General features: G+C 38.6%; 2 protein-coding genes and 2 pseudogenes across 2 annotated transcripts in view; 3 read left to right on the forward strand and 1 right to left on the reverse strand.

The window, feature by feature from the left end:
• Positions 1-403, reverse strand: part of LOC140922660 (carbonic anhydrase-like) — a 99,537-nt gene extending 99,134 nt beyond the window's left edge. The window contains exon 1 of the mRNA XM_073372650.1: positions 325-403. Within this exon, the coding sequence (XP_073228751.1) occupies positions 325-391 (67 nt within the window). The 5' untranslated portion in view covers positions 392-403. The remainder of the gene's footprint in view (positions 1-324) is intronic.
• Positions 1-12,974, forward strand: part of LOC140922661 (cilia- and flagella-associated protein 54-like) — a 94,820-nt gene extending 81,846 nt beyond the window's left edge. Inside the window, exon 4 of the mRNA XM_073372651.1 lies at positions 12,700-12,974. Within this exon, the coding sequence (XP_073228752.1) occupies positions 12,700-12,828 (129 nt within the window). The 3' untranslated portion in view covers positions 12,829-12,974. The remainder of the gene's footprint in view (positions 1-12,699) is intronic.
• LOC140923499 (uncharacterized) lies at positions 8,646-11,809 on the forward strand (annotated as a pseudogene).
• A 1,426-nt stretch (positions 12,975-14,400) lies between the features above and the next one.
• The window catches only part of LOC140922662 (uncharacterized), a 31,690-nt pseudogene continuing 18,991 nt past the window's right edge, over positions 14,401-27,099 (forward strand).

Raw genomic sequence — 27,099 nt, forward strand, 5'->3', positions numbered from 1 at the left:
ATTAGGATGGTACTTTAAATCGCCCACTACTGGTGCTTCGATATCCGCCTTGCATCATATATTAATAAGTATTTCAAACTAATTAGTTATATATTGATTAACTATTTACGTCTTTGAAGTAGTGTTGATATTTAGTATTATATTTTTAGGGCAACTTGAAAAATATTGCCAGTCTGCGGGACACTTTCTTAATACTCCTAGAAACAATATAACTAATTGCAGCAAATGTCAGGTACAAATAACTTAATTGTTGCAAGTTGTTTTTGTTTTTGTTATTGTTGTTGTCTTGTATCTTCTAAATTAATCAGTTTATTCGATACTCACTCGCGCTCAAGACGACACCAAAGGTAGTGAACAACAGGAAAAACTTCATCTGTCGTAACTGATACATTCAATTATAAACTGTTCTGAAATTTGATTATAAAAAAAAAAAACAGAAAACAGCATAACTAACTGAGGTAACAATACAATGTTGGCATAACAGAGGTTAAGTAGTATCTTAGTATATAAGCGAAATTGAAACAGGTCAAAGTCGATACAATTTTTTAATACAGTGGAACACCGTTAATGAAAATACTGTTTGACCATAAAATCCTGGTGAACCAGAAAAAGATCGTTAGAAAAAAAAGATCGTTATAACGTTGTGGACGGTTAAAGCGCTGTGTACGACTATTTTTAAGGTCTATTTTCATGTTGAATGCGTTTGGAAAACGTTGTTGGCAACGATGTTCTGTCAGATCTATTGAGTTGAAACTTTTGAAAACATTCAAACGGTTCAAACTTCGGCCCAAAATCGTTGTCTAATTTCGACCAACCTATTGGATTCTTTTGGAAGGGGCTTTGATTTTGATAACAAAAATGTTCCTTTTGGTCCGTATTTGATGACCTCTGGGCGCTGAATCTGTAGCCTTCGTTGCTAAGGCAGGTGCTTAGGACCCTTTCAAAAAAACTCAGCAGATTTTGTTGTATTGGTTAAATGGTTTGACGATCATAAAGGTGAACCGCAAAATTCTTGAACGAGACAATTTGTCGTTGCTCTTACAAATGTAAAAATGAAAAGATGCAAGTCTCACTAACGCAAAGCCAGCCTGATTACTGTATGTACGTCGATCTCTTAGTATACTGCTTTGATTTTATGATTTTAGACCGCGTTTGTCTCGAATAAACTGTGAAAATGTTCAGGTTGATTGTTTAAGAGCTGAATATCAAACGTATTTCAATTTAAGAGTCATCTAATTCTAGTTTGGGCCTGATAATGAAGGACAACCGGGAAAATTCTAAGGGAGAAGATGTTTGGCAGCAAAAACGATTGTCCTTGATCTTTCATTCCGAGGTTGTAAAAAGTCATTAACTTGCTGAAAATTTCAAACAAGTTGTCTGTTGTCTTGAATGCAATAGTTTTTTCAGCTGATCTGAAGACAAGAAATCTTGAACTGATAGATCTATGTGCTAGAAGAGGTATAATCAACATAGGCGATGTTTGATTTTTGATCTTCGTTTCCAGTGCAGTCTTCATGGCGACTCAAGCGATGTCAGGAAATGAGAGAAATTGACCCTTGAGTCCGAGTAGTAATGTTCAAAGTGTAAAATTCATGAAAACGTTCTAATTTTACTTTGATTTTTTTTTCAGTCCTCGAGGATTCATAAAAGTGGCCATGAAAATGTTTCACAAAAGGTGCGGTTTTAGTTGAATGGTAATGTCACAGGATTTTTTACGCTGACTCAGTGCAAAAGTTGGAATAATGGCGTGCGTTTTTATCATAACTCGAACTCATAAGTCTGAAGGTGACAATTACAATGCGCTAGCTTAAGCATTAAAGAAAGTAAGCACATACCGAAAGCTGCTATGTGAACGTAAACTTCGCAGACGTGTCGCACCCAGTGGCTTGAGCCTCCTTCCTGCGTCTAAGATACTTACTTAAAGACTGAACAGGCTATCGGACAAGCATTGAAATAAATAGGTCTCCTCTGATTGACAAATAAGTAAACACTTAACAACAGAATCCTGACAATGTATATCAACTTTCAACCTTGGCTTAAAATATCCTAATTAGGATGGAGAGAGGCAATCACCGAAATATAGTCCACCAGGAGCAGGAGGGTGTTGACGATGAAGGGGTATAGGGGTGTAGGAAGAGCCCCCTGAAAATGATTACATACTTGTATATGTTAGTAAACTATATACCAAAAGGAAACATTCGGCCTCCCTCATGTCTTAACAAACTTGAATAGAAGTCCTTCATAAAAGGCTCTCCTGGCCACCAAGTCAACCTACTCTCGTTCCATCGAAAAACCTGTCTTTGTTGCATGTGCAAAAAAAACAAGATGAGCTTGGCTGTTTTCTGCACCACAAAAGTGGTCCCCCGTTGGTCATTATTTATAACCACAGGAAGAAAAAGCTAGAATATAGCTAGTCAGGCAATATGAGCCAAGTTGCATGACGTTAGTAAAGGTTTTTGTTATGAATTTTTCAACCCTGGGCAATCGTCACGAATACAGCTGATACAGCCAAAAGTGGATAATATTATTGTGAGGAATAATATTTGTTGCTAATGTTTATAAGCAAAACAAAAAAATGTCGGTCCCTGTAGCTAGGTACAAGTTTGCTAGCGATACGAGAAGCCAGATTTACGCTAAGTCAATAATAGCTGCTTACAATAATTCCTGATATCTCTTTAAAGTTTTTTAGCACCATTAAAGGGAATCAAATCAAATACCATTAATAGTATTACAAAATTCAAGCAAGTTTGGGCGACATGGAGTGAGAGTCCTGGAGAGTAGGGGCGAGGGGGAGGGGGGGGGGGGGGTTGCAGTTTTTATATTCTTTGGTTCTGTTTCTCAGCTGGAGACCGAGGAATTCTCTAGATAGTCAAAAAAGTATTTCTATGCATTTAACCGCTGATGCGGTTTACACTTGATTGACATGTTATCAGTAGTGTTCCCTTGAGTTTCAACAAAATCATGCGTGGCTTCAATGGTTTGAAACTTGCCTGCATTTTGATAAGAAGTGGCTCGAAAATACTTTTATTTACGATTTCTATTAATTTTGTTCACACCTATAGGAGATGATTTATCTAGTATAGTTCAATGTCCATTCTTTTTTACATCAGCTAGTGCACCAAAATTTCAGCGTCATTTGCAAGAAAAGTTGAAAAAACTGTTGTGATACTGCGGGCCCTTTCAAGCTTTGTTTATATTATGAGGGTTGGAGATATAAGCACGTACATGCATGAAATCGATCGCAAAAAAAAATCATTTGCTAAAAATATATGTCAGTAGATGAATGACAGTATTAGCCTTTTCACCCCTCAAAAAAACAAAACAAAATTAAAAGCCAAGTATAGGAAATGATTAGCGAAGCAATTACATTCTCAACGATATTTTAGTAATCCGGAATAAACTTTGGTATCACTATATGATACTTCAGTTTATCTATATTTATTATTTCTAGGTGAAAGGCAAGGGAAAATCGAAGTGTTCCCCCCCTCTTCCCCCTTTTCGACAGCTAATCAGTGTCTGGAGTCTGTCTTGTTCTCGGAGTCACCTTGGCTTCTGGAGACAAGGGCCAACACAACAAAGTGAGCCCGACTTAAAAGAAGCTAAAATGATCTAAAATAGCAACAGCGAGAGACAAGGCCAACATAACAAAGTAAGCCTAACTTACCTAGTGAACATAAGTAGAGTTAAATTAAATAGCTACAGCAAGAGAGACACTTTGCAAAGTTAATTTTCACGTAGTACGATCAGCCTTGCAGAATTCAATCTGTCTACTATGTATATTTTTGCTGATCGAGTCTTCTACAGATCCTACGTTCTGCGGCATATTCCTTTGTGGTCCTTTGCAGTTTAAATCAGTGTCAGTTTACAGCAAAAGAGAATGACGAATTATCCTCTCTGACACTGATCATCAGTGGAGTTAATCAATCAATCAGTAAGTCAATTGATTCAACATTTACTGGTAATATACTATTAAATTTTGTACATTATAAAAACATTTTGGTTTTTAAGTACTCAGTACTCAGCTCTCAGTCTCAATTTTCCATCGTTTGCCTCGGCGATATGGCTCAAGAGAAGCAATAGACTAGCTCTTCATTATTTCTGACTACGTATACTGATGCTTGAGCAGGTGCATGATTAATTGGGACCACATACAGATCAGTTAACATCATGTATCGGCTGTGGGGCGACTACTCCACAACGGAGATTATAGTGTTAGTCATACCTCAGGGCTATCTAAAACCTTGGAGTTGCACAAACCAAATTCCAACGACAATTACGAACCACTATCAAGCTTTTAACGCAAGGGAAATCTATAATTAGAGTCAATACAAGATCCGGTCTAGGACTTAAAGAACCAATACAGTATAAGCGAGTGATATAGCAAGGAGACAACTGCTGCCTAATACTCCCCTTCATCATGTGTGTGAATCCATGTTCTGGAAAGTGAGAACATTCCAATGGAAAACGTTTCCTTACCAGGACACATTAGCATATCTAACGCCTTTTTATTGACAAGCTAAAGCTCCATTCCATCTCAGAGGGACAGCAAGGGATCAAACTAGATAGATAGCGCCTGATATTAGCCTCCCACGCAGGCGTCTTTAGGGGAGCTCGTTTTTCATCCCTCCTTGTGGGGAAGGATGAAAAACGAGCTCCCCTAAAAACACCTGCGTGGGAGGCTAGCCTGATATGGGCTTATCCGCGGCAGCCAAGAAAACCGAAACCATTTCATTGGCTAAAGGGAACAAGGGTGGAGAAAGACGTAGGTCTGCGAATGTCAGATGACGTGACGATCAAAGACCCAGGCGACAGGCTATACCTATTCCTTGGTGTGGAAGAAGTGAGCAACAAGAAAACAAAGTTGTTCTAAAGAAAGCTGAAAAACAAGTTATCTGACCCGTCAGTGTAATCTTAGACACGCCACTGTCCTATCAGAGCAAAACAAACGCCATGAACATATTTGCCTCAGTGCTAGAACTTACGTTCTTGAGATTTATTTTTCTCACGAAAATCTTAATGAGGTTGATTTGAGAATCAAACGTCGATAAGCTAAGTGGGAAAGAGCGAGACATCCCTAACACCTTAATACACTGCTTTTAGGGCATCCAATGGTAACTTTAAAAAAAATGGTCAAAGGAGTTTGTGCATAAAAGACGGTAAGTAAGAGCGAAACAAGGAGCGGAAAAACATATACCCTGAAAGAAGATTGGATGTAGGGAATTTGCGGAAACTAAACTTTGAATACTTCTTTATTCAAAATGCTGGTGAATAAGTAAGTATTTTTTTTTTTTGGCTTCATGATAATTGGCCCTCAATGCCACCTTTCAAGGTAATAAAAGTTCTTTTCAATTCTGCAGATCAGGGGCAATCGAGACAAAGAGGGCTCATTTAAATGTTTAAATAAATTGGAATAAGATTATTTGTTCAAGTATAATTGTTAATTCGAGAAGGTGTATAACACAGTGTTTAATGGCGATATCCAAAAACCTTGGGGTATGTTTATTTCAATGAACTCGATCGGATACGCCTCCTCCTCTTGTAACGAGAGTGAAAGAAAAAAAAACACATGTAAACACCCCAACTTGTATATGTTATATTGCACTTCAAAATGACTAGTTACCACGCATGAACGATTCCACAATCTAAGCCTCAAGTTTAGTGGTTTCATAAAATAAAGATTACTAATACACATCTTTTTTGTTCCCCCGGCCGTCATGTTGCATAACCGCCGGAAGAAGGATAATGGGTAAATCTTGTTCATAACACTTAAGCTAAAAAATATCTGAAAAGGTGTGAGCGTGTCAGTCATCTGATGATCTTTGTCTAATGTGTTTTTCATCAGTACATAGAGAGAGGCGTCAAGAGAACACTTGATCGCATAGTTTGGACGCAACCCAACCCATGGCCGGATATTAGAATGGCCACTTCAGTTTATGTTTATGGACAACTTGAAGTTCTCCAAAATGCCAACAATATTGAACAATTATTGCCTCAACATTCTCACAAGAAGAGATTAAACGATTACGAAAGTGTGATGGGTAATTAACTCTTTGATTAAAGGGAAAAATGTCACGAATTTGGCAAGCTACATGATACAAAAATATAGAACCTTCGGAAACTGAAATATTGAACTTTGAAGAAAAAAGTATACATTTAAGTATAAAATTCTAGACCTGTTACTATTATATCATGCATGTAGGTGTCTATATCCCAGTATTGTGAAGTGACATCTCTGTTGGACAATCTCGTTGCACCATTAGGCACAGAAGGCTGTCTGTTGGACGCAAGGGCAGTCCAGTCACATTAGTTCTGCACTTCTAACATGCCTTCTAAGCTCATATATTACACCAAAGCTTTGAGTCGCGATTTACTCACTGACAATTACTTCGTTTACGTACAGATCAAATGTGCATGGGCAGCCGTCGTGGTACATAGTACCTCAGCTTCGGCCATTATCATTTCGGACGATCCGGATGTTTACTGACGAACACCCAGTCTCTTTTTAGTCTGTTATTCATGATCACGTTGCAGTTATAAAGGAGCTTCATCAATTTCCAAATGCGTCAATTGTCGATGTCATTACTTATTCAAATTTTGGAGTAGTATATATTTAAGGAAGAGTATATGAGGCCATGTATCACCCACTACTGTAATATTCGACCACTATTGTAACACTAACTACTAAAGTAACAAATATCAAACACTAATGTAATACTATATGTCATAAATATCAGCCACTAATATAACAAAAAGTTAACCACTGTCTAATGTAATAATTTTTTAACCTTTAATGTAATAAAAAAACTTAACCACTAATGTAATAACTTGTGACCATTAATGTAACAAACTCAAAGAGAACAGCTGATTGGTTATTTAGAATTATTAGGATTTATAAAAAAGAAAACACACGACCTCCTGCTTTGATGCTAGGGATTGCTGTTTCAGCGCAACAAGGTCACTCAACATTGTCACTTTCAGACTGGGTGTTAAAACTTCCTCACAAGAGTTAACGTTTTGCAGCATTTCATACCGCTGTTAGTAAGTGTCCAAAAATTCATGGCTCAATGAGTGACAGCGTTCATTTTTCCTTCAAGCAGTTTTCTTTGTCAGTTTTCTAAGAACAAAATATTTTTGGAAAAAGTGTTATCAGCGCCTTGATATCTTTTATTATTATACATCAGACTCACTATGAAAAATCTGATTGGTCGAGAGCAATCACAAACAATTCACAATAGCTTGTGAACTTGACATAATAAATGCAATATCTGCTGCAGATATTGCATTTATCATGTCAAGTTCAACGTCTGCCTGGTTACCAAGCCCCTTGGAGTTTTCTCCTCAGAAACAGAATGGCTGAACAGAGACTTTCAATTAATGTTTATACAGATTTTCCGTTAAGGATTTTTCTATTTTAATGTATACTTTATTCAGACAAAGGTTTTATTATTGTATTTTAAAATTCTTAAATGATCTTGGTTAAGCTTATCAGTGTCACTTCACCTTAGTTTTGAAATAAAGCCATTTTTCAACAGATGAATGGCTTCTTTTCCCTAAGAAGGGAAATTATTGAAATTATTGAATTCGGTTTTCGCATGATATCATGAATTATCAAAACCTCGTGTCTGTATTATCTGCCTCAGCCTTCGGCCTCGGCAGGTAACACAGACCTCGGTTTTGATAATTCATGATATCATGCTCAACCTCATCCAATAATTGTTTAATAATACCCTTGATTTCCGTTCTCAGGGCTGAGAACTCGTCTGCGCTGAAAGTCAGTTAAAAAGGAAGTTTACTGGCTCTATGTTTTATAAAAATTTTGAATGTAAATATAACAGCTAAAAGGATTGAACCACCCCTTTAACGATCGAGACCTCCGAGAACTTTCAGCGTGTTTATGGAGTGTTTAGAAGCTGTTTTGGAAGCGGTAATTAATTAAGCGGCTTTGAAATGGCTCCAGAAGCAAACAGACCGTAATGAGCAATCGCGTACAAGTTACTTTTTCACTCAAAGAAACCTACGGTATTTCGATTTCTTACAAACTCAACCCATCTCTTCAATCTTCACTTGTCTCTGCCTGCATACACAGACAGGGCAGGATTCGCGCTTTGACCATCAAGTTTGTTTCTAAGCTTTTCACTGGTTTCAATCTCGCGTTTGGCATCAGATTGCTTGTTATGCGTACTACATTTGTGACAAAGTTAAAGACAAGCAACATGGTTCTGCCAATGGCAACAGATTTGCGCTCTTCGTGATCTTTCGCTGCTTGTTTCTTTGGAAAGTGTTTTCATTATTATTTTTATTTTCTTCTCCAGCTTGATGAAGCAAGCGTATTTGGAAATGGCATTAGTCCTGGTTAGTAACGCCAACAAATTCAGGCCTCCTAAGACTCCAGAAGTACCTTCGCGTTCCACAGACACACCAGCTCGCACCTCAGAGACCCCATCAACCCCTGGCAAAGAACGTAAGATGAGCAAGAAAGGAAGTGGGAAGGAAAAAGATCGCAAAGATAAAGAATCACGAGAGAAAAACAAAGAGTTAGACAAGGAACTGAGAACCGCCTGGGCCGCCATTCGGGCTACGGGTATCGTGTCCTCTGCGCAGTACAAAATTGGTATCCTAACGGGCGATCCTGAAATCACTGAGGCTGTCGGAGAAAGCCGCCAGTTCAGTGCCAGGATTCGCGCTGTTTGACCTTCTTGGTACAGATGACGTCATTAAAAGTGCCGAAGATGGGGCTCTGGTAGCTCAGTATGGAATAGGCACTATGGGAACCACCATAAACAACTCCAATCTCGTACAAGTTACGTGGCTTCATCTGCTTGGCTATTTGTCTGTACTACGTCGGCAGTGCTCGTATGCAGCCCTCGGAGTGTACTCGGAAGCTGAGGAAGTGACGAATAGCAGCGCTGGAGTGCTGCCGTTGTTTAGTTCCAATAAAGCTCTGAAACTCTCCAAGATGCATTCGTTTTTAAGAAACGAGTTGGGCCCTTATGCAGTGGAGTGCTGTGGGGTGTACCCACCCGAGGTCTTGTCGAATTACGGACCCTCTGTCACAGGAATCCAGACTATAGTTACCAAGCCTTTTCAGATGGACATGACAGAGGACACCTCGAAGAAGTCTGGTAAGAATTAATGGATTCCCAAATTGTCATTTTACCTCAAGAGCGGTGAGTCACTTTTGCTAGTTTTTAGTGCTTTATTTGGAACTTTGATGACTCTTTTCCAAGCAATCCGTGGGGCTATGCTATGCTTGATTTCGCTTTTAAAAATGTGCTAGCTTCTTTTAGTTGCTCACTATCATCAGTACTCGTTTATAGCGATTGATTTTGGAGACGCTGTGGCCGAGTGGTTAACAGTGCGAACTTCGGACTCAAGCTTCCTGTCGCCTTGTTGCCTTAGACAAGAAGCTTTGTTCCACTTTTTTCTCTTCGTTCGAGCCCCTGTACTGGGGTGATACTGCAATAGACTAGCATCCCGTCCAGGGGTTAAAAAATATCCCTAGGTGCTTCATGGTAATGAAACAGGGTAAAGTTCCGGCTATGTGGGTCTGCGAGTTCGTGTGCGCCCTTTCCCTACAAAATACCGATCGACTAAGTTATTGTATGGGTTCTCTTTTTCAGGATTCGTAGACAAGTCAACCACGGCAAACGATTTTGAAGTGTGCGTCCAGTGGTTCCAGCCGGAGCTCGAACGTGTGTTGTTAGAAGACCCCGAAGACACCCAAACACAGCAACCTGCTCTGTTTCTCATTTACGCGTTTAACAACAAGGCACTGAACTTAACCTCTAACCCAGTCTACTCGACTGTTAAGGCTGGGCTTTGTCACGTGACTAAGGCTCGTGCCCAAACCTTTCAAGAAAAAAGCTCATGGCGACTTTGGAAATTGCTGAGAATGATCTGGCGCCTAATCCACAGCCTTCGCAAACGGCAGTAGGAACGACTGAACAGAACACTAAAGGTGAGTTGAATGAAAGTTACCATTTTTCATCAGCTAACAACAAACAGGAACATTCTGAAAACTGCTGATCCTAGCAGAACGTACGATCAGTGTGTCTCATAATTAATTATTATCATACTAAAAGACTTGTCTTCCTCAGTTACTCAGTGGGATCAGCGCTAGCCAGGTGTTTCTTGTCTAATTTAAACTGTAGAGGGCTGGGTAGGAGTCCGTTTATTAAGGGATATTAAACAACTTAAGATCCACAAAATCAGAAAGAGGAAATCGAGATTTGGCGTTTATCGGGCCCATATTAAACGAGATACAGCCATTCAAAAACTCCAGAATTTACCAAGAAATGTATGAACGTTCGGCCACTGTGTCATCTTAATTTTATAGTTTTCAAGTTTTATAATGACTGTATCTTGTTTAACATTAGCCTGCGATCATGCCCTCTCCCTTTATCTCATGTAATCTGTTTTCGGGAGGAGGGCATGATACATTTCTTTCACAGATCACATGCAAAAAAGCCAGAATCTGGACTTTTTTCTGATTGGATAGGAAACAATACGGATGATTTGCGCTGTTCTGATTGGCCAAAACGCCGCCATCCGTTAGTTGTTGTTGGTTTCAGTCTGCATTTTTGCTTGCGTAATGAGCAGTGAATACACACGCGAGTTCGTTATGAAATTTCTGCCTGCTCAGTTTTCTTGTCAGTTTGAAAAATGTCTAAATAGAAATTTCATCCATTGAAATATTTTCCATTTCATCGTATACTAAAAATTGCAGTCAAAAATTCACCGATCATTTGAATGCAATTTGATACCGGATACAAGTTACAGAAGCGACAAACGGGTTCGCTTTTCAAATAATTAATTCATGAATGGATTCTTGACCTGGTTTGACTGTAATTCCTGCCATTCCTCCTTGAGAAGCCTGCGAATTATTCTGAGCGATCTTCGCTTTCACAACACTTTTCAGTTCGTGAAATATGGTGCTTCAGCCTAATTTTTTTTTCAGAGCTTTCGGCACAGAACGAAGTCAACGAGCTATTACCAGCCAAAATTTGATTCCCTTCTGTTAAACGCTGATTGGCTAATAACGTGACAGGTCAAGCAGCCGTTAGATTATGTAAATTAGGGGGCGGTTGATGGCTTGTTAAATAAATGTATCAGGCGCTATTTTTTTCCCTCTCGAGCCAAAAAAGCAGAGAAGCCAAAAAAAAAAAAAATACGCCTGATCTCAGGTTAGTTTAACATTGGCTTGATTGACACCAAATTTGAGAATTTTCCTAACTTCAATGTGCTGAGCTCTTTCTGGCTGTATGGGTCTCGCGTTGTTTATCTCATAATACACAGACTCATACCCAGCCCTTCTCAGTTTGAAATTAAGCGATAATCGATTTTGTCCCACGTTCCCGCTTATACTGACTATGGACTGCATAAGTTCCGCACACGTTATACTGTCACGTGACCCAGTAAGGTAACAAGTTCCCCTTTCAAATGCTCTGCCTGTGCCTTACCTTTAATCAGGTGCCTTCTGTACCAAAACAGTTTGTGTGTCTGAAATTGTTGTTAATTTTTTTGTCCCTTAGCCCGCCCAGTGAGACAAGAAACCTCTCAGTTAACCGTCCCTGGAGCTCCAGAACAGAAATCGTCAACAACTACAGGGGCCACGCCACGTAAGAAGAAGAGCATTGGGATCCGGCCTCTTTCAGCGAAGCAGAGAAAGGACGACAACATAAGGGCCCTTCTAAAAGAGCACCTCGGTGAAATTAGAACCTTGCTATTCTTGGAAAAATCAGTCCCGGTTGAGGTGAGCTGTTTAAAGGAACCTTTAGAGAGCGAACGAATAAAAGAACTCGGACTTTAAAAAAAAAAAAAAAACGGCTGTATTTTTTATTTTATTTTACTAATATTTTTTTCTGTTAAGGCGTATCGCGCAGATGATTTTACTTTCAATTTTTACTGCCCAGCAGTTTAATTCTGTCCTTGCCTACCTAGAGAAACCTTCGATGATACTTTACGTTTACGTTTATTTAAATGATCCAAAAAAGCATAGCCATCACGTGGATATAAGAAACATAAATAATAATAATAATAATAATAATAATAATAATACTAATAATAATAATGATCGGACATATTTTATTGATATCAATGCTAACTATTAAAATTTCTTCCTTTAAAAAAAAAAAACACCCTTAGTTTTGATTAGAAAAAAATTCATTTCATTAAACAAAAATTATTCAAATTAAGAACATTTCATTTCAATTAAAACAATTCATTTCGATTAATCAACACTAAAAAAAAAAATTAAAATAAAATAATAATAATGCAAAACAAATAACCCAGAAAGTGTTAAATAAATTAATAGATCAAATTAAGAAATCAATTCATATAAAAATTGTCCAGGTTGGCCTTCAAGTCTTTGAGGTTTAGCTGAGTAATCACTTCAGGACTCAAGTGCATCGTGGCGGGAAAAAAACTCTCCTTGTACGAGTTGGTGCCACAGTTCACAGCTGTGTATCTCGCAGGATGGTACTGATGGGTTCTGCAGTAATGTGGTTGGTTGGATATATGATGGCATTGGGATAACCACTATAATCCTGGATATCTTGAAAAACAGCATCATCCTTCCCTTTCTCGTGTCATCTGTAAAGGCTGCCAGTTAAGTTCCCGGGTCAAAAGGGTCACTGTCCCCGCTTCTCTCTCTTTTACACTATTTTATTTATTTATTTATTTTTTATTTATTTATTTCAGGAGGTTCCATTTGAAGTCACCTTACAGAACGTGGAATGCTTAGAAGCCTTGTTTGACCCAAGCCGGGGCCATATTGGCCAAACCACGGAAGCGTTTTATACATGGCTATCTTCGCTCATGGAAAATTAAACCAAGTGCTTTGCTCGTAGCTTTGTGTGCTATAATGACCAATCATTTTTATTCAGCCTTTTAAAATACCCTTGAAAACTCAAAATCGAAGTATTTCACAGAAATTACTTTATTTGTAAATTGAATACTGGGTAATGAAAATTAAAACGTTAGCTTGCAAAGAGACGGCGTGGAAGGTGTGAGAAAACTAACCAGAGATCAGACCCAATTTTAGCAGCTTCCAGGCCAGAATTTTTTTCTCAAGCGAAACGAAAATAGAGCCTGATCTCAGGTTATGAGAAAGCAAATACCGTACTAATTTTTATCAGCGTGCTCGGTTAATCAAAAGGTTTTCACCAGGGCTGCCGTGTTGTGGCCCAATCCATTTTTAATTAGTTGTTTGGTATGTCGTGTAATTAACTGGATATAAATTAAAAGTTTATAGGAAAAAAAATGGTTTTTTTTACTGTTTAATTTTAGAATAAACTCCGCTAAAATGGACACCCCATCACACCTCTTTCTACTGAATGAAAAGCGAAACCTTACTTCTTAGTCTTTTTTCATTTTATTATTTATTAAACTATTTTTAATTTTATTTAATGTCGAAATTCAAAACAAAACTCGAATGTCACCCTAAAACAGCCGCTCTATGAAAAGCATTAACTTGTACACATTGCTGTTTAGGTTTTTTGTTAGTTGGTTTGTGTTCATTAAAATTGATAAAATAACCTCTACATGATAATCATCATCGGCCATTTCAGTGACATTTTTGGGGGACACCGAGCATTTCAGTGGAAACAATGGAGCATTGAGGTGGAGCATTTTAGTGGGGAAACAAAAGCATGCTGTCCAAAATAAGCTTATTTGAAACCGTGATTTCTTGGGGGGAGGGCGTTTTTCCTTATAAGAGGCTAATAAGGATGTGTCGCTGGATGCGGTCGCATTTTCACGACTGAATTGACTACAGTGGGGTCGTATTTTTGATAGAGTTACTAGTTAAGAATGGGGTCGCACGTTTTCGGATTTTTTGGGGTAAGACGGTTCATCACATTTACGGTTAGTAAACGTAACGTACCAGAATGTTTGTACTGTAGATGCTTCATTCAATCTAAAAAATGGGTCAATTCATGACAATAGAAAGTGACTCAATATTGGGATCGGGAAAATGACAAATTTGCCCAAAAGTCTACATTTGGCCGCAGAATAGTAATAATCGGGGTAGGGGCTCTGAGATGCGAGCGGCACATACCAAGCAAAAATTAACCCAAGTACCCCCTCACCCCCCCCCCCCCCCCCCTCCCCCGGTGGCGTGATCGCTGTCAGCTGGTTTTCCAGAACAGCCTACCGATTAAACGAACGGCGTTTAGAAAAAAAAAACATAATAACATATGAGGCAAAAAAAAAAAAAACAATTCCGTTAATCGAAATGAAATCGCTGTTCAGCTTCAATCTGGCCTTTGGGGCGAAAAGCTTCTCTTAACATCCGCTCCTGGGAACGAGGAACTGCCTGACTTCGAAATATTTGCATAATCGTATACTTCCTCATTTTCCGAGAAATCGGAAAGGCGATATTTTCTAGGGAGACGCGACGATCGAGCGAAGGATGAGAGAGGATGAATCTCCCCTGAATGGTTTGGTTGTTTCTTCCTCTCAAATGGGATACGGACAAAGGTAAATCTGAATTAAGACGGCGAATGTGAATTATAGAACATATCAAGACCGCGATATGCGAAGTGTACGTTAGCTGTAGCTTGTAATATGGTCGATATCGGTGTGCGACAAACGCAGACTGCAGACTGGCAGGTAAACAAGGTAAACATTGTTGTGAAATGCTCTAACAGATTCCCTATACCCAAAGTTTAAGTCTTCGAAAAGTCTATTCAGGAATAGGGAATCTGTTAGTGCATTTCACAAGGATGTTTACCTCGTTTACCTGCCAGTCTGCAGTCTGCGTTTGTCGCACACGGAAACACCCGAAACATGTTTGGTGATTTTTAATATTTCCTACTTGTACTGCCTGTGAGGTGCTTTAAAGCTCAAACGATTCATCTTAGCTTAGGTTCGAACCTTAGTAGGTTTGCTAAACTTTATTGCAGCGAATTTTAAAGCAAGAAACAAACGAAGCGAACGAAGTTGACAAAACCTCTGATGTAAGGTGGGTGACACGCAGTTTAGATAATATATTCATCACCTAGAACATTTACTGCTTAATTTTGATGGGGAAGTGAATATTTATCACGAGACAGTCAAGACATCAGGACTATACATACGATCAGGCAGTCTAGTTAATAGCTGCAAAGCTTGTGAAATACGCGAGAGGGCGTGAAAATTGCCACCCGCGAAGAAAGGCGTCGCGCGATCGATAGAAGGACGTCAACGTTGTAACAGGAAGCCCAGACTCAGTGGGAATTCTTTAGACTTTGAATTCAGTTATGAGAGTATGTATGAGAAAGGGCAAAATAAGTCCTAAATTCCATTTTTTGACAAAAATAGAGATAAAAATTTCTTTTGTTTTTGTTTTCTTATTTACTGTCTCGTTTACAGTAACAATAAAGAACAGTTCGAAATTTAAAGCCTTCTTCGACTGAACAAAAAAAAAATGCTTTGAGAGAATTTCTTCAAGGCCAGAATTTGCTTGTAAATTTGCCGACTGTTTTTTTCCAGCGTCTTCTAATCGGTGCAGATGCACTTCTGCGTAATCTGCAATCTAGCGGACAGTTCTAGCGTCAAAACAAATCAGAGAATCATGTTATTCACGGCAAAAATAAATAAATAAAAACTACACACATGTAGCTATTCAGGTCCAGGCATTTCGGAGAAACCAAAGAAACTACGGCCATTTAGCCGAAATAAAAAAAGCTTTAGGCTTTAACATCCGGTAAATGGAAATCATTTAATGGTAAAGTGCCTTTGTGATCAAATCCTGAGAAAACAGCTGTAGAAACATAAACTACAGGGACTAATTACTCAATTGTTGGTTTTCACATGACGTCACTAAAATTCAAACTACAAAACTATCGATCCTACTAAGATTTTACTTTCATGGGTGTATTAGAGCAGCTGAAAGCTAATTTTCAAACAAATTTTTGCTTCAAAAGGGTTCTTGGTTTTGTAATAGAGTACGCTTGAATTTCTAAGCTTTTGCATGACGCAGCATTTACAGGACGGCCGAGAAGGCTGTTATTTAGGTTAACAAAGTGAGTTTTTTCAAGGAATTTTCCTATCTAAACAGTTCAAGTATTAGAAAAAGTATAACTTTAATATTTATGAGTTCCTCTAGGGGTAAATTCACGCTTCTGTAGCAAAACTCAGTAACAGATGTTTCTGTTGGTTTCCGTCCGCCATGTTGCAACTCATCGGGATGAGCTCCAGCATGGCGTCTCCATACAAAGCTCGATAAATTTGGGTAAAACATTTCCTCGGATATGTCGTATACGAATTATTCCTTCGACCCAAATCTTGGCGAGGGTCTTTGTATATTTACCTCCTTTCATTTCCCAGATTCTGGACTTTATCTGTCGAATGGTTTTGATTTTTATTTTGATCTACTTTGAATGGCGTGACACTGAAAACAAGCAAGACCAGCTTCATAACCTCTAAATATGAGACTCAAAGAGGCAAAAAAAAAAAATTGCGAAGTAAAAGTGAGAATACGCCATGCAATGGATAAACTACGCAAAACGTAAGCAAGAAAAGCCTTAGCCTGCGGTGCAGCCGGCCCACGTATCGCGTATAGTGTGGATAATGGTCCGCTATAAACGAGGTTTAAAGTGTTTGCGCGCAGGCTAGAAAAACCAGCCCCGTTGTTCACCGCTGACTCTAAGGTCACGTTTCAGGGTGTCTGTAAAACCCGGAAAGGCCCGGAACACCCCCCTCCCCTCCTCCGACGGGATGGATCCCCCGAGACACCCTTAATTACAAAAATTAGTATGTGTAATCAAATGGTGACGAGTGAAATTAGGGAATAATTTCACGCGCGTTTTGTCGAAATCCTAATAATTTCCCGAGCCTTCAGGCGAGGGAAATTATTAGGATTTGGACAAAACGCAAGTGAAATTATTCCCTAATTTCACGAGTATATCATTTGATTACCTATTAATATCATGGGTGACGAATTACGTTAGCAATCTTGGATTTTTGACATGTTTATCCTGGATCGTATCGATCGAGAATTCTCCACTCTCTCAAATGTTTAGACCTTAAATTTGGCTTATAAAGTTCAGAATGTTTCAGACTTTTTCGGCAAAATACCTGTTAGAATCCTTCTTGATGTTCTCTTGTGTGTTCAGGTTTTCTAAAGCGTCTTTTTGTGCCCTGACATCTTCATTCACGGCATTTTAAAACTTCGTCGCCATCTTGACACTGAGACGTACGGAAAGGTTGCCATGGCAATTTTGTAATTTCACATGTGAAATTACAAATTAGGGCTGAAATTTCGCGCCAAAATTAAGGAGTAATTCGTCACCTATGATATTAGGCAAAAAAAAAAAAACAATCAAAACCAAAAAGAGACTGGGGCGACCATGTGCGAGTGAAGACGTGGATGTTTCACTCCCGTGAACTTTTTGTCCTTTCTTAAAAAAATTTTAGTCCTTAAACCTAGTATATGGCTCAAAGTTGTAAACGGAAAACGAAGGCTAGTGTTAGTATCAGGTTCGATAGCGATATTTGCTCTCCAGAAGGAAAAAAGGCTTGCAACAGTCCTCGTTCGGAACCGAACATTGGCGTAGTATTTAGCGAGGACGATCAAGTTCTGGAGGCCCTGAACATGACAGAAAAAATCGCGACACAATTGGAACGGATCTTCGAAATGCTCGCAGGAGTAGAAAGCAGGTTACAGAATCTAGAAGGTATATTTGAACGTTTCTCCGCTTTGGAGAAGTCGGTTAATAAGCTCGAAACCGAGCTAAATAAGATTGACGAGAAGACAAGAAAATATGAAGGCGAAGTTAACGACCTCAGCAAGTCAATGGAATTTGCAAACGCCGAAATTGAAGACCTAAAGAAGAATGATAAGGAAAACTAAGTCAAAATCAAGGAACTTGAGGACAAAATATTGTACCAAGAGGTGTACAACAGGCGAGAAAACTTAAGAGCGGATGTCTGTAAATATCGACTAGAGGTGGGAAAAATAAAATTTTTGAAAAATCTCAAAAAAATTATGTAGACTACCCTAGGTATTCTAGTTATGAAAATATAAATTTTAGTTTCATTGGATAAATATTTTGGCGATACGGCGAATGCCAATTTCGGGCGATTGACGGCCTCCTCCAGACCGCTTTTTCGGGCCTCTAGACCGGGCTACAAAAAGACCACGATTTCAATCGAATTCAAGTATCATGCAACCTAAAAAGCTTCTTATTGTATTAAACGGGTTTTAAGACACATTTTGAGTGGTCATGTTCTTGAATTGATTGCAACTGGAATATTTTATGAATTTTTAAATCTTTACAAAATTTTAAAGATTTTACGCGAGCAAAATATTGTCAAATTTCAAAGGCTTAAAATCACATCCGATACATGATTTTAAACAGAAAAAGACATTCCACATTAAAAAGCAATCTCTAAGCTTTCAAAATATGCTTTCAAAACTCTGGGCAACATATGAAATGAATTTTTGGGAACGTAAAGTTCACGGAGCATTTAAGTGTAATTTGACCTTTCTGACTTGACAGATAAGAGGTTCGGAGCGACACAAATCAATCCTCCAACAAATGTTTCAGCCAAAATACGTTTAATTTAAGCAATCTTAAGTCCCACAGTGATACATAGATGTTTTATATACATTAGGTGGAAAGTTAAAAGAAAGGAAAGTTATCCTGGCCTTCAGGTGCATTATTAGAACTCGCCTCGCCAATGTAAACATTGGGTCAATTGAAGATCTTAGCACGAAACAGCAAAGTTTTCAAAATCTGCACCAATTATCTATCTTTTCTAGTATATAATTAGGTCTACAATTTGTTTGTTTGTACCTAATGTGTCCTTGTTTGACTTCATTTCTGCAATGAAACTGAGCCATTCCCGCTCGCTCGACATGTCACGTGCCACGTGAAAGAGCCGTTTTAGACTCGATTGCGTTACGTAAAACATGACACAGTGATTATTTCTGATTGTGTGAAAAAAAATTCCATCCCTAACCCACTTGTTATAGGTATTATTGAATGTGCAGACAATCTCATTTTTTTTTTACCATTCAGTTTTATCAGCACAGACTTGTCGGTTTCCCGACGAAACCAAAAAAAATCCTAGGACCGAAAATTACACCCGCACCGCCTCCCCACTCACCCCCCGCCCCCCCCCCCCCCCCCCCCCCCCCAAAGAGAAACGATTCCAAGTAATTTTCCGCGCCGTGAAATTTTTCCGTGTAGGATTAAATGATATGGCACGCCAAAAAATGGAAAGTAACTGTTTGTTGTTGCTTCATCGTACCATCTGCTGAATTAATCTTTTCTCATCCGACAGTCTGAACTGCGCGGCCAGCATTGTACCGGCGCAGGACTCCACCAGTCAGATTGTTTTACATTTCCCTTGAGAATCCTACTTAAATCAAGGTAGCAAAAAACGTCTATATATATATTTTTACATATTTGCCAAATTTTCCTATTGCCAAAGAAATCCCGTAATGAAAAATATCAAAACAAAAAAGAAATACCTTTATCATCTCGGTAACTTTAACTCTCCCCTCCTCGACAAACCCCCGCCTTGGGCCGGGCCCAGGGTCAAATATTGTTTGCGCTGTTCTTTTTAGTTGTTGGCAGTATTTCGGCCAGTTGTTGGCAGTATACTCTAGAGCTGAAAATAAGGAAGCATCATTGCCAGCTAGTACAATTTCGCTCGCTTATGTGCGGCGATACAGCGTACAAAAATGGACCGTTGGAAGGGTGGGTGGGGTGACTAGCGTGGTTCAAGTAAAAAAGTGCGCACAAAAGAGAGCGACCGATCGGTTGAGCGCCACTTAAAAGTCAATTCTGCAGCATGCCATCTGACTGGCATTCGCCAAAAGAGAGAAGACTACAGTCATACCCTGGGAGAAGGGCGTGTGCAATCGTTAAACTGTAATTGTCCAGGTGCACGTTGGTTCGCCGTATTGTCAAAGATGCCCATAATGTAGTTTGCGCATCGACGAGCTTATCATGGTTTGGAACTTTCGTAGGTGCCTTCTCTTGTACATCTTCGAACTCATTACAGAAGAACCAGTGAAACACGAACGAACCCCAGCACCTGGTCCGTCTCCAGCAGGTTCATTCCTTTGTTTTGACACGCGGATAAACTCTAAAGAGTAGGTCCCCTCACCGTAGCCAATCATAGACTGAGTAGCAGACGCTATTTTCTTTTTTTTTTTGGGGGGGGGGGGGGGCGGGGGAACAAAAGAAGAAATGTCGAGGACCTACGATGAGAGAAAAGAAGAGGAGTCCTCCTCTCCCCTTCGCGTGTTCCCCTTGCACGGCCAAGCATGCCACGCAGGCTAAGCCAAACAGCGCCCGCTTTATAATTGCTAAAAAAAGGTTGTGACAGTAATAACTGATATACTTGAGGTCGACGGTCCACTCATTTTACCCCCCCCCCCCCCCCCCCTCTCTCTCTCTCTACATCAATGCTCCGTTTTAAGGGCATTTAAATCTATTGTAGTCAAAGCCACACAGAAAGTAGAGAAATTGAAACAAGGATGTGACCTCGCGCACTGAAGGCCGCGCACTACATTAACTCTGCCACCCTCGCTGATTGCTTGTGTTGAAATACAATAATAATGATAATAATAATAATAATATTTATACTGTATTTCATAATAATGATAATAATAATAATAATAATGATAATAATAATAATGATGATAATAGTCAGGAACGCATTATAGAGTGTAATACATTTATAGCTCTAGCTTACAAACAACCTTCCCACGCTTTTGAACCAACTGCAGATAAATCAACTTTGGAGATAATAGGTATGTCTTATGTGCAATTGGTGGACAGCTTAAAGTAAGATTTAAAACGTACCTAGCCTGCCGGCAGTGTTGCACTCCCGATGCGCACCTGTGCTCTGTGCTCGTGTACATGTATTTGGTACTTGTACCAAAATCGCCTAAAACTAGTCCTCCATATTCGCACGCTGTAAATATCGTCGTACAGTAAGTACAAGGGTACTAGCCTACGCCGAGAGTGCAATATCAAGGAATTGGTGTCGCAAGCGCAAGATACAACGGTAGCAAGATTTTCTCGCTCGTGCTTTTTTACTTGTAATTATAAACTCTTTGTACATGATATGCAATAATAGCGTGTTGCAGAATAACTGCGAAACGTATTAGGTGATTTCCTAAGCTGACAGATCTATCAACAAACAACAAGAAAGAACACGTTATTTACATATCGTGGTTTGATAGACACGCTCGGGGATCAAAAGCCTATGATCGCTAAAACTGCATGGTAAGAAAAAAAATGAGACTGTCTGCTCATTCAATGGCATACCTATAACATGTAGGTTAGGGATGGAATAGTTTTTCACGCAATCAGAAATAATCACTGTGCGTCATGTTTACGTAACGCAATCGAGTCTAAAACGGCTCTTTCATGTAACACGTGACATGTCGAGCGAGCGGGAATTTTGCTGTGGTTTGTCTCAGTTTCATTGCAGAAATGAAGTCAAACAAGGACACAAGGTACAAACAAACAAATTGTAGACCTGATTATATACTAGAAAGGATAGATATATATTTCGTGTAGATTTTGAAAACTTTGCTGTTTCGTGATAAGAACTTGCATTGACCTAAATGTTTACATTGGCGAGGCGAGTTCAAATCCTGAAGGCCAGGATAACAGTTCTTCAATCACGGCTGAAAAAACGGCATGAAACTTTCCACCTAATGTATATAAAACATCTATGTATCACTGTGGGACTTGAGATTGCTTAAATTAAACGTATTTTGGCCGCAACATTGGTTGGAGGATTGATTTGTGTCGTGCCGAACCTGTTATCTGTCAAGTCAGAAAGGTCAAATTACACTTAAATGCTCCGTAAACTTTGCGTTCCCAAAAATTCATTTCATATGTTGCCCAGAGTTTTGAAAGCATATTTTGAAAGCTTAGAGATTGCTTTTTATTGTGGAATGTCTTTTTCTGTTTAAAATCATGTATCGGATGTGATTTTAAGCCTTTGAAATTTGACAATATTTTGCTCGCGTAAAATCTTTAAAATTTTGTAAATATTTAAAAATTCATAAAATATTCCAGTTGCAATCAATTCGAGAACATGACCACTCAAAATGTGTATTAAAACCCGTTTAATACAGTAATAAACTTATCGGGTTGAATGATATTTGAATTCGATTGAAATCGTGGTCTTTTTGTAGCCCGGTCAAGGGGCCCGAGAAAGCGGTCTAGAGGAGGCCGTCAATCGCCCGAAATTGGCATTCGCCGTATCGCCAAAATATTTATCCAATGAAACTGAAATTTATATTTTCATAACTAGAATACCTAGGGTAGTCTACATAATTTTTTTGAGATTTTTCAAAAATTTTATTTTTCCCACCTCTGGTCGATATTTACAGACATCCGCTCTTAAGATTCTTCGGTTTTCCAGAATCTGCTGATGGAGCTGAGAACGCGCATGAAGTTGTACGAAAATTCCTTAGCGACGAATTGGAGGTGGAAATCGCAGCAGATATTGAATTCCAGCGAGCTCACAGAATAGGAAAGAAGAAGACGGGCGAAACTAGACCGGTGATTGTTCGTTGTTTGAGATTTCCAGAGCGTGAGCTGGTCTTTCGAAGAGTACGCGAGCTGGCAGATGATATCGACATTAAGGTCTACGCGGATTTTCCTAGAGAAATAAGCGAAAGAAGAAAAAAGCAGTGGCCACGTCTCAAAAAAGCAAGAGAGGAGGGAAAGACTGCTTTCTTTAGCAAACCAGAACCCGATAAATTGTTTATCGATGGACGATTTGTTCCCTTATAGACAAATCTAGGTTTTTGGACTTAGTTTATTTTATTTGACATTGTTTATGCTTTTCATCAGTCTGTTTTTGTATAACGGGAGTGGCATGTGTGGGTTAGAACAATTGGGTGTAGTTGAAACGATTGTCCCAAGCTCTGTGGCAGCATCTTATAGGTACTAATTACCTCGCCGCCTTTTTTCGCTCTTTCTTAAAACTTCGTTGTGTAATGTATTCTTTGTTTGTTTGTTTTTCTTTGTTTTATTTGTTCTTTTGTCTTTTCCTTTGTTGTTTTTTGTTTTGTGAGTATTTGTGCGTTTTGTGTGTATTGTCTACCTACGTGTTGTGTGTTTTTGCACCTCAGTTGTCACCTCTTTTCAATTTTTTGTACCACTGCGGTGAAAATTATTTGTATGCGCATAATTTATTTTTTCTTCCTGATCCCATTCATGAAAGAACTTTTTGATTTTAAATTACTCTCTCTTAATGTGCGAGGGGTTCGAGCCGCCACGAAAAGGAAAGCCCTTTTTACCTGGCTAAATGAACGGAGGTATGATATTATCTTCCTTCAAGAGACCTATTCCACTGTTGACGTTGAAGACATTTGGAGAACACAATGGAGAGGTAAGCTCTTTTTTGCTCACGGCTCTAATCATAGTTGTGGAGTGATGATTCTAGTGAGAAGTGACTTAGATTTTAATCCAAGAACTATTAGTTGTGATGACGAGGGCCGCTCCATTATAATTGAAGCTGAGGTCCAAGGTTCACCATTTTTGTTTGTAAATATTTATGCTCCAAACAAGGTTCAAGACCAATGCCGTTTTTTTTTTGATGAGTTAAACAAAAATATTGAAGACCGTGTCGTTAATGAAGAGCTTAGAATTATTCTCGGGGGAGACTTTAATGTAACACTCGACTCTGATCTTGACTGTTCCGGTGGTAGACCTTTTAGAAAAGATTCTGTAAAACACATACAAGACTTATGCTTGGATTTTGATTTGGTTGACATTTGGTGCATACGAAATCCGGACTCTAAACGCTTTACGTGGCGTCAAAGAAATCCTTTCATTCAAAGAAGACTTGATTATTGGCTGATTAGCGATGTATGCCAAGACGACATTGAGAAGTCCGATATCATTCCTTCGATAAATTCAGACCATTCGGCAATTTTTCTCCATTTTAACAGCATAGACAAACCAAAACACGGCCCCTCTTTCTGGAAGTTTAATGCTAGTCTTGTGAATGACGACGACTTTGTTGCGCTGATAAATGAAAGTATGCCTTTGTGGTTAGAGGAGTTCAAAGACGTTATAGATAAAAGGCTGTTGTGGGATTTAATTAAGTACAGGATTAGACAAATTACAATAAAGTATAGCAAAGAAAAAGCATGTGAAAGGAGAAGAAAGATCTCTGATATTGAGGCTGCTTTGAAGATTTCGGAAGAGAGATGCGGTAGTTCACCAACTCCTGAGAACCAGGAAGAGTTTGAATTGTTAAAAATGGAATGTGATTCTATCTATGAACAGATAGCAAAAGGTGCTATAATCCGATCGAAAGCCACTTGGTATGAAAAAGGAGAAAAAAGCAATAAGTTCTTTTTAAACCTCGAAACACATAAGAAAGCTAAGAGTTCTGTCCGTAAGGTGTTTGACGATAATGGAGTTCTTATCACGGATCCTAAAAAAATATTGCAAAAAATTCAAAATTTTTATTCTAATCTTTGTGAGCGTGACCCTCTTAGCCCATCTGAACATACGTTAAACTCTTTTTTAAACAATCCTGAAATGCCAAAACTCTCTGATACTGATGTTCAAATTTGCGAGGGAAAATTAACGGTTGAAGAGTGTTACAAACGTCTTCAGCTGTTTGAAAGTAACAAGTCACCAGGCAATGACGGACTAACAGTCGAATTTTACAGCGCTTTTTGGGGCCTCTTGGGACAGCTATTAGTAGACAACTTAAACTACTCTTATGATCATGGTGAGCTCTCAAACTCTCAGAAAGAAGCCATTATTACCCTAATAGAAAAGAAGGACAAAGACAAAAGGGACTTATCAAACTGGAGACCGATTTCGCTTATTAATGTTGATGTTAAAATCGGTTCAAAAGCCATTGCTAAGAGATTGGAGAATGTTTTACCAAACATCATACATTTCAATCAATCTGCATATGTGAAGGGTAGAACCATTTTCGACGCGGTCAGAACCATAGAGGACGTTATGGAATTCTCAAAGAGATACAGTATTGACGGAAGAATGGTTTGTATAGATTTTAAAAAAGCTTTTGACACAGTTAGTACGGACTTCTTATTTCGAACGTTATCCGTTTTTGGTTTTGGACCATCTTTTATTCAATGGATCTACACTTTTTACAAGAATGTCTCTAGTTGTGTCTTAAATAATGGCTTTGCAACTTCATCCTTTGCAGTTGAAAGAGGAGTAAGACAGGGAGACCCTCTCTTTGCTTACTTATTTATTATAGCATTAGAAGTTTTATGTGTTAACATACGTAACAGTAATAACATTCGTGGTATTAAAGTCGATAAAGAAGAGATCAAATTAAGTCTTTTCGCAGATGACCTGACTGGGTTTTTAAAGGATGACCTCTCTCTAACAAACTTTCTTAAACTTATAGAAGATTATGGAACTTGCTCTGGCCTAAAGGTTAACCACGAAAAGACAGAGCTTTTGCTACTAGGTAACCAAGCCTGTACCGTACAAGAAGCCGCTCTGAACAGCATAAAAATTAAACGATCAGCTAAAATCTTAGGAGTACATTTTACCTATGACATTCAAGCAAAACAAAAGCTAAACATCAATGAATTAATCAGCTCCATCCAACTTAAGCTACGAATCTGGAGGTGGAGGGATTTGACTATCATAGGGAGAATTCAAATTGTCAAAACCTTTATTATCCCTATCTTCCTATATCGCACGAGCTTGATATCATTGGATAAAGAATTTGTGAAAGAAGCGAACAAAATTATCTTTGATTTTATATGGAAAGGAAAGGATAAAGTTAAACGCTCTGCACTTATCAGTGATGTCGAAGATGGAGGACTTAAGGCCCCACATTTAAACTCCATAATTGAAACACAAAGAATACTTTGCTGCAAGAAATTGGCAAATGATCAACCGAGTGGATGGAAAATAATCCTTTTGCATTATCTGAAACCTGTTGGTGGTAAATTGGTCTTATGTTGCGACTTTGATTTGAAGAAATTGACTATCAAATTACCATCCTTTTATGAAGAATGCTTAAAATCTTTTGCAAAGTGCTCTGCGGTAAATAATTTAAATATACAGGATTCAAATGGAAAAGACTTGTCAAAAGTTATCTTATGGAACAACAAATCTATTTGTGTTGGTGACAAGTCTGTGTATTTTCGAAATGTCGCTGAGAAAGGGATCTTTCGAGTGGGTGATTTAATCTCGAATAAACATGAACTTATAATCAAAAGCGAGTTGAGAGTCTTGAACCTTTCGCCGCTAGATGCCTTTAGGCTTGTCTCTTTAATAGACGCTCTACCAACTCAATGGCGTGAATCGTTGAAATTCTGCATCTATACAGGTGACACACCATTCAATTTGCGTGATGAGATTAAGTTACGCTTAAGTGGTCAAATTGTTTTACTTGAAAAAGCGTATTCGAAAATTGTTTATAAAGAACCTCGAGACAGAATCGTCACTCCACCAACTGCTAAACTAAAGTTTGATGCTAATTTTGTTAATGACACCTTGAACTGGAAAAAAACCTATAGCTTGATATATCGTGTTGCCTTAGATACAAAGACTCGCGAATTTCAGTATAAATTATTAAACAGATGCCTTGTGACAAATACCTTCTTATGCAAAATTGGTATTATACCATCTCCAGCGTGCTCCTTGTGTGGTGAATCGGACGAATCCCTCGAACATCTTTTCCTGTCTTGTCATTATACTAAGAATTTCTGGTCTGAGGTTATAAAATGGCTTGTTGATCATAAGGTCAAGATTGAAAATTTTTCAGACAAAGATATACTGTTTGGTATTATTGGATGTGAGGATGAGATATTTGTGAATCATATTTTATTACTGGCAAAACAATATCTATACTCTTGTAGACAGAACAAATATCCTCCCTCCATCAGAGTTCTTCATTCCAAAATTAATACTGTATTCTTAATAGAGACAATGATCGCTAAGTCAAAAAATAAGTTGGAGACCCACAATATGAAATGGGGCAAATATAAATACGATCTCTTCTCCGCTTACTTCATTTATTATTAATCTTTATTTTGTATTTATTTTATTTTACTTTTTTTTCATGTAAATAGAAAAGAAGGTACCTGGTTTTTGTTTCGTTTGTTTTCTTTTTTGTAAGTATGTT

The sequence above is a fragment of the Porites lutea genome, chromosome 13 (assembly GCF_958299795.1).
Source record: "Porites lutea chromosome 13, jaPorLute2.1, whole genome shotgun sequence".
In the NCBI taxonomy this organism is placed as follows: domain Eukaryota; kingdom Metazoa; phylum Cnidaria; class Anthozoa; order Scleractinia; family Poritidae; genus Porites; species Porites lutea.